At 40.1% G+C, this 11596-nt stretch overlaps 2 protein-coding genes and 2 pseudogenes across 2 annotated transcripts in view; 1 reads left to right on the forward strand and 3 right to left on the reverse strand.

Annotated features, from left to right (window-relative positions):
* The window catches only part of kntc1 (kinetochore associated 1), a 42477-nt gene extending 40042 nt beyond the window's left edge, over positions 1-2435 (forward strand). The window contains exon 60 of the mRNA XM_088336505.1: positions 520-2435. Coding sequence (XP_088192631.1) covers positions 520-524 — 5 coding nt within the window. The 3' untranslated portion in view covers positions 525-2435. The remainder of the gene's footprint in view (positions 1-519) is intronic.
* An 899-nt stretch (positions 2436-3334) lies between these two features.
* On the reverse strand, positions 3335-4915 carry LOC148366090 (hydroxycarboxylic acid receptor 2-like). The gene is made up of 2 exons (XM_088335157.1): positions 3892-4915; positions 3335-3622 (listed from the first exon to the last, which is right to left on the reverse strand). Exon 1 carries the CDS (start codon positions 4913-4915, stop codon positions 3944-3946), a length of 972 nt encoding a protein of 323 aa, XP_088191283.1. The 3' UTR covers positions 3335-3622; positions 3892-3943.
* A 5142-nt stretch (positions 4916-10057) lies between these two features.
* On the reverse strand, positions 10058-10198 carry LOC148366091 (U2 spliceosomal RNA; annotated as a pseudogene).
* Positions 10199-10421: 223 nt separating this feature from the next.
* Positions 10422-10554, reverse strand: LOC148366092 (U2 spliceosomal RNA; annotated as a pseudogene).
* Positions 10555-11596: the final 1042 nt, after the last annotated feature.

An 11596-nucleotide genomic window follows, 5' to 3' on the forward strand; every position in this document is an offset into this window, starting at 1 on the left:
AAACATTTCTTTTTGCTAGCGCTGCCAAAGGTGGCCCAACCTGCTATTAATTCAGGGGGCTATTACATTTTCACGTAGGGCCAGATAGGTATTGATTTTTTTTTTGTCCCTTAATAAATTGAATCAACATTTCAAAATTGCATTTTTTTATTTCCTTAGGATGTCTCTGTGTGGTATTGAAATTGCGATCTGAAACATTTGTGAGTGATAATTATGCAAAAAAACAAAAAAATCAGCCCTTTTTATGGCACTGCAGGTAAGTAGACAGATGTAGATAGGTAAAATAGATATAGAGATTAACATTTGTTTATTTTTGACCCTTTTCTTTCCAGGTTAGATTTTCATATTTTACAGATTTGGAAATGGAAATGTGTTTTTCTCATATTGCAAGAATAATTTGTTTTTTTATTGTTTGTTTTTATAACTACTTACTTGTGTGTCAAAATGATCTCCACACCACTCGGTGTGCTGTACTTTCGAATGTTAGACTCTTTATGAGTAATTTGATTTTCTCCTCAGAGTGACTGACCTCACGGACCGGCTCAGATATCATGAATTGACACACCAAGGCCAACATCTCAAAACTTTCATTTTCATTCATTAATTCTACACGTTTGCCTAATACTACATTGTAAACTACATGATTGTGGAAGCCCTAGAGTGCCATAATTCAATTATTTCAACAAACATTCGCTCAATCAAAACGGCCTCAAAAAGAATATTGAATTAATCAAAACGGCCTTTTATCATAAATGGATTTTTCATAGTTTTAGATTTTAGAACAGCAAACTTTTCATGACAAAGTACGGTAATTTAAAAAGGATGTTTCGAAATTAGAACTTTGTTGCTAAAAAGATTTTAAAAATTAATCCATGGCAATTGAATCAAAATACATTATTATGAATATTATGCTGTTCTACAAATTAAAAACTATGTTCAATGTAATTATGACAAAACTCTTTAAGACCCTGGGTTGTTTTGCACATTGTGACCCAATGTTTGTTTGTTTTTTTGTGTATTTGTTGGCTTATTTCAATACATAATAAGAAAATGTGGGTTTAAAAGTAATGACTTGATTTTGGGGTGTTTATAAAAACACTATTTTTCTGTAGGTTCAAAATTACTTTGCGCTTGTTTTGAACAAATTACACCATTCTTTAGGGCTTAACTTGTCTTTTTTTTGTTTGGCATAACTTTCTTTTATGGTGTCCAAAAAAATGCCCAAATTTCAATGAAAAATTATTTTTTAAAATAGAAAGCCTTTAGCTAGATAGTTTTATTAAAATGTTTACCATAATCTGATTTTAAATGTTTTTTTTACATTTTAGAACAGTATACTTTTCATGAAAATATATAGTATTTTGAAAAGGACTTTTGAGATAAAAACATATATATTTTTTTTTAATATAAAACAATGGCAATTAAATCAAATTACATTCTTATAAAAAGTATACTGTTCTAAAATTTGAAAACTGTCAAATTCAGTTATGATTATTTTTTGAATGAAATATTTTGCTAAAGGCTTTTTATTTCAAATGGTCATTTTTATTAATTTAATGTTCATTTTAAGGCCATTCTTATCAATTGAATGTTCATTTTATTATTGAATTGTGGTACTGTTAGGCTTCCATACATAATACTTTGAAATTGATGTAATTTATTGTTACTGGTGTTGTTATTTACAACAAAATGTCAACATGTTTTTATTTTATATTGAATTGTTCACTGTAATGTACAATATACTTATTTTCTGTTAGGACTAGTGGGGAGGTTTTTTTTCTTAAATGTATCCTGGAATTCAGAACTTTTGAGCCTCTTCTAGATAATTACTAGTTAAGAGTATAGAATCTAGTTAAGGTTGGTATTTCAAGAGGATTGCTTAAATATGAATGTGGTCAAAATGAATTGGTTTATGAATAAAAGTAAAGGAAACATTGATTATGCACAGGTACTTGTGGGTCTTTTTTGCAGGAGCTTTACTATTCTTATCGACGAGAACGAGAAGTGAGCTGAAATGTATTTCTCCCTGAAATGCGCCATTTTTAGGGTGTGTCCAACTCATAAAAATGAAGTGTGCAGAACTAAGTGTGATGAAAAGACAAATGAAGGTGTTTTGTGGCATTTATCTCAGTTCATGGGGAGGAGTTCTTTTTCTTCTTTTTTTTCCAGAACTAGATAAAATGCAGGGACAAGTGATTTGGTAAACTTTATTGCGCTTAAGCAATGTTAAGATATTAGTTGTTGTCTTCATTTGAATGATTAAAAATGATGAATTAAAACACTACTTAACAATTCTATTAAATAAATTGTACACAGCAATAAATGTGCACGTGAAATTGTTTCAGGGTTCGCACAGTTGTTTGAAATCCTTGAATATGCTTGAATTTTAAAGTTGCTTTTTCACTGTTTGATAATTGCTTGAATTTTGGGTGAAGTGGTTGTAAATGCTCGAAATGGTTTCTGTGGTTCTCGGCAGTTCGGCCAGGCAATGAATATGAACGAATAAAAACAAGTCCGCCTAAAAATGACACCAGCGTGTCTGCTCTAGTGGCTTCACTTTCACATTAAATGTATTTTTCTCTCGAGACCTTGAGATTCGATCTGCAACCCCAGTGGAAATGTTTAAATTTAAGCTTAAAACACACTTCTACTCCATAGCATATGCATAATCTATATTTTATGTTGATAATATGTGTATTATATGCCCTCATGTAGGTTTTAGATGAGGGGATGGTGTCATAATAGTCTGTAGTTTGCTATAGTCTTTGATCTGTGCAGCCCTTTGAGACTCTTTGTGATTAAGGGCTATACAAATAAACATAACTTGAGATCAACGGCAGCTGGCAATAGTTTGTATTTGGCGTTGTAATGTGTGCTCCCTATGGGTCTTGCCCCATGCAAGAACCCGGGAGGCTACCGATTTAATGAATAATGGCTATAAAAAGGAATTTAAAAACAAAACGTCTGAAACATGGAACAAATCCACGCCACACCATGCAAATTATGTAAAAACTGAAATCCAACTCTTCAAAATGGATGACCAGCTTAGCTATGATTTTTTTTTTTTTTTTTTTTTTTTTTTTTTTGCCAACTGCTATGTACGACCTAAACCGGGCACTTTTGAATTGCTTAAATATGTATTAGTGCAGGAATTGCGTATGAATAATGGACATTTATTATGGACCATGCAAAACATTAAGGTATCGTTTTCCAGTGGTAAATTGTAATGGCAAGAACTTTCTACAGCTGAAAATGTAATCTACATATTATCGTCCTTTTACCCAACATTTTATGATTTTTGTGGCGGACCCAAACGCAGGAAAGAAGCATGACGAGGCGTTCAAAAATTATATTTAACCACAGAATAAGTAACAAAGTGACAAATAAATGGTCAATGAAAAACTAAACTATCCAAACCAGAAAAAAAAAAAAAATCTCAAACAAGGATGAAAACTTGAAAAAAGGTGATGGATGGTGAAAAATTGATTATGACCCAACCAAAATGTCCTTTTGAAAGCTCGCAGTAGTTGGGCACAGATGGTGATTGAACACACTTGCTCCAATCCCAAACCCATCTGGTGCTCCCTGGTGGATAGGGTTTCACCAGATCCCCAAACAACACCTATATAGGAAAGAGAATTGTCTCAAAAATATTTACACACATATTGTTCAGGTCCACAAATATATCCATGATTTACTCAATATGAAAAAAAAACATGTTTTGACAAATGCACGCGCAAGTTAAAAATCACATTTGCAAACTGCAGATATTTTTGTGGACCTGCAAAATACATTATTCACACAGGATTTCCTCTCCTAATGGTACTGGAAAATTTGGATTTGAAAGTCCTTTGAGAGTTTTTGAATTTATCAGGGAAAAAGCGTACAAACCTTGACATTTGCGCACCCTGAAAAAAACTTTTCTTGTAAATGCACTGTTAAATTAAATCTGACTGCACGATTGTGATCCCGTCTCCCTGGTCTTCTTGACGCTTTCGGTGTTCTCTCCCTGGGGCAGGTTGAGAGACTTTCTGCAAATGTTCTTGAAGGTGGGACTAGAGAAGTAATAGACCACCGGGTCCAGGGCACTGTTCAGATAGGTCAAGCTGATGGTCATGTAAAAAAACACAGTTAGCTCGTCCATGGCCTCGCACACCTCCGACTCGGGAAGGGTCTTGATGGCCTCCTGGGTTTGGATCCAGATAAATAGCTGAGCGATGTTGCTAGGCAGGAAACAGACGGTGAAAAGCACCACCACCACAGCGAGGAACCACAGCGCCTTCTTAATCTTGGCGTGCTGGCCAATCTGCCGGCTTCGAAGCTGGATCACTACACGAGCCGTGCAAAAGAGGATCACCAATAGTGGCATCCAGCAAGAGAACAAAAAGTTGAATTTGTGCCAGAGCCGGTTCCCCTCGGCCGAGGTCTCCACCAGGAAGCTCTCGCAGTAGCCGGAGCGCAAGTTCTGGAGGCTTAGGGCGTTCACGGTCATGCAAACAGTGAGTAACCAGAGGGCGGCTGTGCCGCACATGGCCCGAGATGGGCTCAGGGAGTTCAGGCGGCTGTGTGGGTGCAGCACACGCACATAGCGGTCCACGGCGATGGCCATGAGGAAAAGCGTGCTACCTGTGCGGTTGAGCGCCAGCATGAATTGAGAAATGTTGCACAGGGTGCGGCCGAAGCGCCAGCGGACCCCCGAGCTGTAGTAGTAGGCTCGGAAGGGTAGGACCATGTTGAGTAGGAAGTCTGCCAGCGCCAGGTTGAACATCAGTACAGTGCTGCTCTTCCAGGGACGCAGTTGGAAACAGAAGATCCACAGGGCAAACCCGTTGCTCAGGGCTCCCAGGATGAACTCCACAGACAGGAGGGTAGGGAGGGTCTGGACCAGGAGAGTGGTGGTGAAGTTGCAGTGCATGTCGAGGGAGGAAATGCAATGGCCGTAGAAGCCAGAGTGAGTAGGTTTTCATGAGGAAAACGGTACACCAATAGGTTTTCGTGTAAACCTGCACAGGAAGCCCCCACCCCACCTCGTTCCTTCTGCTTTTTGGTGTCATGCGATGACTAATGTCGCTGATATTGTGATGTGTGAAAACGCAACATGAGATTTGAAAGACTCTGCACCTGAGGTTACATCAGATTAGATCAGGGGTGTCAAAACTAATCTAGCCCAGAGGCTGCACTGTAAAAAGAAATAATGCTCTCAAGGGGCTGGAGTAATAGATTAAAGGGAAATAAAGACAAAGGGAGAGATGGGGTAAGGGGAAAGGAATGAATGGGGAAAAAGAAAAAGTGAGCGAGAAGAGAAAAAGATAAACCGAAAGAAAGCAAGAAAGAGTGAGAGAAAGAGAGAACAAATGTGAGAGGGAAATTGAGAAAGAAAAAAAAATAGATTTAGGAAAACGAAAGACAGTGGAGAGGAGGGAAATGGAGTAAGGGGAAGAGAGAGAGGGAGGGAGATACAAAGAAATAAGAGAAATACAGAGAGAGCAAGAAAGGGTAAAAACACAGAGAAAAAAAATAGACTGTGTCTTGCGAGTGGTGCCTGGCTTTGGCAACATCAAATGGTCATGTTTCAAATAGCAGCTCATTTTTTCTCTTGTGCTTCTTTCGGTATTGTCTCGCGGTCCGGATTCAAACCTTTGGCAAACCTGCCCCGGGCCACATGGTTGACACCCCTGGATTAGACTCTAATTTCTGTCCAGAGTATATTAATCGACAATTTGTACTAATTTGATCAAATTCGGGGGTCACCAACATGGTTCCTGCGGACACTAGGTAGTCCCCTAAAACACCTGACTAGCCCACGGGCTGCTCATTAGTGATGGGTCATTGTGACTTCCTTGGAAATATGATTTGATTGAATTGGTAACTGACGTGAAAAATACCGGTACATGTGATTGACATGACCGTTCACGATTGAATTTAGCAGCATTCTTCGTCCGCCACGAGATGGCAGCATTATTTTTAAAACACTACACTTCTCTTTCCACCAGGTTATGTCAATAAACTTTCCATGGCGTCAACTTAAATGCAACGAATGAATAATGTTCCTTCTGCGTTGCATGCAAAAATACTCATTCAATCAATCGTTGTCATCGATTTTTCAGCATATTTGGCAGCACGATAAAAGCAACGCTTGATCTAAAAATAACCTTCCATCAAAGGTGCCGGAAACCATTGCTATCACTTAGCTGGGGAAAAAATGTGACAAAGCCAGTTGGGAAGTGATCGAGCTTGTGTGCGTTAATGTTCCAAACTGTTTTCGTGTACAACCAGGAACCAACTGGATGCCATGCCGGCAACTCCACCCCAGGGCAGAGTAACATGAAATTCAAGTCCAACGCGTTCATTGCATGGTGACATGACAATGCTGTTGAGGACAAAACATTAGTTACAGTGGTGCTATTTAAACAAGGTGTTCCCAAACCCAAAAGTCAGGTGAATGGTTTTATTTGACCAGTAATTCCCCCTCCCTAGCTCTCCTTTTTGGGGGGGGGATTCAAGCATTTTGTTTATTGCGCAATTTGTCTGAAAACTAAATAACATTCTAACCTTGCTCAAGATACTTGATCTCCTCCACTTGGGACAGGATCTTGTCCCCAACCTGGAGAGGGTATGCCACCTTTTTCGGGCTGAGAACCACCGTCTCAAACGTGATGGTGGCAATCTTCATCCCGAGGGTATTTTGTATAGGTTTATTGTTCTATATTCTTTAGCATTTATCCATTATCTATTATCAGTCAATTCATGATACACTTCAAAGCCAATAGGCCGAGACACTTGCTTTTAGCCAAGGGGCTGAGTCAAGGTCCTAGCCAACACATACCGACACAGTACAAAAATCATACCGACACAGTCCAAATGGCTGCAAACCGCTTGAGTAGGGGCTGAAGATTACAACTTCCATCCATCCATTCATCTATTATCTGCACTGCTTATCTTCAGTAGGGTCGTGGGGGTGCTGGAGCCCATCCCAGCTATCTTCGAGCAGTGGGCAGGGGACACCCTGAACTGGTTGCCAGCCAAATCGCAGGGCACACAGGGACAGACAACTCGCTCGCTCATTCACACCTAGGGACAATTTGGACCGGCCAATTCACCTGAAATGCATGTTTTTGGAATGTGGGAGAAAACCGGAGTGCCCGGAGGAAACCCACTCAAGCACGGGGAGAACATACAAACCCCGCACAGGAAGTCCGGTTGCTGGATTTGAACCCATGACCTCAGAACTATGCCGCACATGCGCTAACCACTGCCCCGCCGTGCTGCAAGATTACAACTTGAGGAGGAAAATGGCACTACATCATCTGCAAAAAAAAAAAAAAAAAAAAGAGATGCAATGTGGATGCCCTGAAACCGGATCCCTTCAACACCATGACTAAACCAGGAATTCTTTCTTTAAATGTTATCTACAGAATTGGTGACAAAGGGCAGCCTTGGCAGGGACCAACTCCCACTGGAAATTAATCCAAATAACTGCCAGGAATGCAGACCAAACTTGGGCACTGGTCGGACAGGGACAGTATGACCCTGATTAGACTGTCCGACGCCCCTTACTCCCAATGCACTCCCCACAGGGCTCCCTGAGGAACGACAATTTTATTCAATTTTTAAAAACGATATATCCATCTTCAAACAAGCATCATGGCCTGGTGTTTCCAGGCTTGGTTTAGCTGGGCATTTTACTTGGGCGAGGTTGTTGGAGCTGTGGTTTGTTGAAAAAGTGGCAGGGAGCTACTAGGGAGTGCCAAAGAGACCACATGGCCACATGCAGCCGCAGAGCCGCTTGTTGGGGTTGTCCATCGATTCGATGATGACCATCTTCTTTTATTTGTGAGTCTGCTGATGTTTGAACAGTCCGATCCTGGATTGTGGTCGGAGACTCAGGTAAAAGAGGATACCTGCGCAATGAGGGTTTTTAAAGTGGCGTAAGGGGTGCGCTTTCCCCAACGCCACTATCTTGATTGTAAAGAAGATGGTTCCAGTGGCAAGGGAGACCCTAGACGACCGGCATCTTTCCACAACTGCAGGCGGCTAACGGGATCCAGGTCTGTAGGAAACCGCCTCAAAGCGTGCCGCCACCAGCTTTTGGGATCACTCTTAGTCTGGACTCTACCCTTCGACCTGTTCGGCTTGGGTAACCCTACCAGGAGTACAAGACTCCCGCCGACATAGCTCTAGGGGTCATGGAGACGCGCAAAGTGCCCCACCACGATAAGGTGGTGATCCGTCGGGACATGAAAGCAGACACTTATCGATTTTGTTGGTATTTATTGGGGGTGCCTTGACACATAACCTAGCTCAAGACACTCCCAGAAGCCTAAAGTACAACTGTGTAAATGTTCATCAAATCGGTTAAACTGTTTGAAACTATAAGTCACATAAGAACACAAACACACACAAATCAGAATTTAAAAACTAGTGTAGATTAGTTATGGTTAATTTAGATGGATTAGATTTACCGTAGATTATATCGATTTTAGATTAGGTAAAGTGTGTACAAACAAGGCGATTAAATGCCTAAATTAAATAGTAAATAAATTGATGCAACAAATCTCATTACTGTAATGGTTAATATATGATAAACCAATTTTTGGGGCTGTTTTCAACAGTTTGATCACAAATAATTACCGTGAAAATTCGGATTATAATCCGGACCCAGTATACTTTTAAAGGTAAAACGATTTCGTTCATACATAAGCCGCACCTGACTATAGGCCACATGTGCCCATATTTAAACATGAGATAATTACAAATAAAGATGGTACACAGAAAGTTTTAATAATATACGGTACCTTATCCATTTCAAAATATTCTCATCAGAGAAACGTCAGATCTGTCTGAAACAAGATAACCGAAAACTATAAAGCCGGCGTATCTCACAAGTATGTCCCCTGGGCCTTCTTGTATTTATTTAAAGCCTTTTCCATGATGAGGGTATGTTCATTAAACCTGTGTCTTCTTCGACACATATATTCCTCATGTCTCACTCTTTCCTTTACAGCTCCAGCGCCCCTGGCGGCCAGTAGAAAAAAAATGCATAAATTGGCCGCATTGTTGTATAAGCCGCAGGGTTAAAAGCTTGGGCAAGATGTCGTGGCTTATAGCCAAAATTTTATGATGCTGTAAAATAGATAATACTGTCATTTTGGGGTGAGCGATGGCTAGAATTATTTAACGAAATTGTTTCCAAGACAATTCAGAGAAAAAGTAAACGTTCATGACGTCATTGCCTAAAAACGGTTCATGATTTAAAACATGCAAGCAGACCACAGGAAAGCAGATGTTTATCGATTTTGTTGGTATTTATTGAGGGTCCCTTGACACGAAACCTAGTTAAAGATAGATAGATAGATAGATACTTTATTCATCCCCGTAGGGAAATTCACACTTCCAGCAGTCTACCCTGTTGTTTATTAACAGATGAACATGATGCCCTAGGGGTGCTTGTAGCGAAGTGGATGACGTCACGCTAGTCCAAAATTTCGACATCCCTGCGGCAGATGGAAAACTTTTCTTTGTGAAAATCCAGGGATACACCACCTCGTGTTAGCAAGTCCGCCTCCTCTCCGATTCTCCCCAGTTTTCGTGTCTCTGTTTAGCGGCGTTGAAGCCGGATTGCTCCGGGTAGCTCCGGGTGGCTACACGTTAGCGTCCGGAATGCTAAACGTGAGCCACGTTTCCGCAAAACACAGCAACTGCGCTCTCTGTGCGCTTTGATGTTTTCCACCAGCACTCGATGATCTTATTTGGTCGTGAGTTCGCATTTACCATGATTACGGATGGTACCGAAGACTTATAACGCCGCTAGCCGCTTCGCTAGCTCCGGCTTTTCCTCCACCATAGGCCCCTTCATCACGCCGGCACGAGAAATCTTTGATAAAAAAAAAGACACTTGAGGGGGTTTTTAAGGGTTATTGATCTATCTTCGTTATTCATTATCCATTATCCGTTATCGGTCAGTTCATAATACGCTACAAAGCCTAGGAGCCGGGACACTTACTCTCAGCCAAAAGGCCAAGTTAAGGTCCTAGCCCTAAAGCCTTGCTGCGATCATTGCGAATGCACCGTTCCCGGAGGTACTGCAATACCGGGCCGATGCGTGGAGTGGACAGAGCAAGCTTATATTCCATCTCCGAAATGCAAAAATCAAAGAGGCCAAGCTAATGATCATGGTAAAGGCCAAAGGCCAAGCTAATGATCATGGTATCTCCCCTGCCAGGTAAGATTTATTCGAAATGAAGAGAAACAAGAGGGGGGTTTTGGGGTTTTTAAGGGTTATTGATCTTTCTTCGTTATTCATTATCCATTATCCGTTATCGGTCAGTTCTTAATACGCTACAAAGCCTAGGAGCCGGGACATTTACTCTCAGCCAAAAGGCCAAGCTAAGGTCCTAGCCCTATAGCCTTGCTGCGATCATTGCGAATGCACTGTTCCCGGAGGTACTGCTATACCGGGCCGATGCGTGGAGTGGACAGAGCAAGCTCTTATTCCATCTCCGGAATGCAAAAATCAAAGGCCAAGCTAAGGACCTAGCATCAAGGCCAAGCTAAGGCTAAGCTAAGGTTGTGAACCATATATTTCTTAGCGATCCACAAATCAAGAGGCCTGAAGTACAACTGTGTACATTTTCACAAAAATCCATTTTGCCTATTCGGATCATATAAGTAACACAGACACACATTTTAAAGTAACAGTGAAGAAATTGAGAGTTTGGATTAAGATTCATAATTTGGCAATTGTTTAGAGAAAAAAACTACAGTATCTTAAACTTACAGTGGTGAATTAATGATATTTTAATTTCAAATTATCAAAAAATGGAAAGCACAGGTTGGCACGTCAGATAAAGATGGCGTCACGATGGAATTTTCCATCTAGTAGATTTTCCAATAAAACACATATAGTATTGACTAGACGTCATTGCTAATAGAGCTAGAAAACGGTTCATGATTTTAAAAATATATTTATAATCTACCTATTGGTGAGAGAAAAAATAAACTATTTTAAATTTACAGGAGTGACTTGTTAATGATATTTTATTTAAAACTTCAATCGGACGCTGGTACGTCAGAGGCAGATGACGTCACGATTGAACGTCAACTGCTAAAAATTTTGTAGGTAAATAATTCGTAATGAAGCACACTTTTTAGATAAAATCGACTACTTTCGACGTGCCTTCGGTCATTGAAAAACTGTTCATGGTTTTAAAAACACAATTTACAATTTATGTATTATTGAGAGGGGGCACGCTTTTAAAACTGACGAGTGTGATTCACAAAAAATATATAATTTGAATTTAAAAAAAAAAAAATCCAAAAATGGAAAGCAGACGCTGGAACGTTGGATTTAATGGTCAATTTTGCAAAAAAAAATTGTAATAAAATAATCCGTAATGAAACACATTTTAGATGAAATCGACAACAGGTCGGCGTGTGTGACGTCATTGCGAATACAGCTAGAAAACTTTTCATTTAAATTTACACCTACAATTTACCTACTATTGAAAGGAGAAAACACGACTTTAAACTGGCGGGAGTGATTAATAGAAAATGTTTCATTTTTTTTTTTAATTCGAAAAATGGAAAGCAGACGCGG

The sequence above is a fragment of the Urocampus carinirostris genome, chromosome 5 (genome assembly GCF_059441175.1).
Source record: "Urocampus carinirostris isolate Australia breed hairy pipefish chromosome 5, RoL_Ucar_1.0, whole genome shotgun sequence".
Lineage (NCBI taxonomy): Eukaryota > Metazoa > Chordata > Actinopteri > Syngnathiformes > Syngnathidae > Urocampus > Urocampus carinirostris.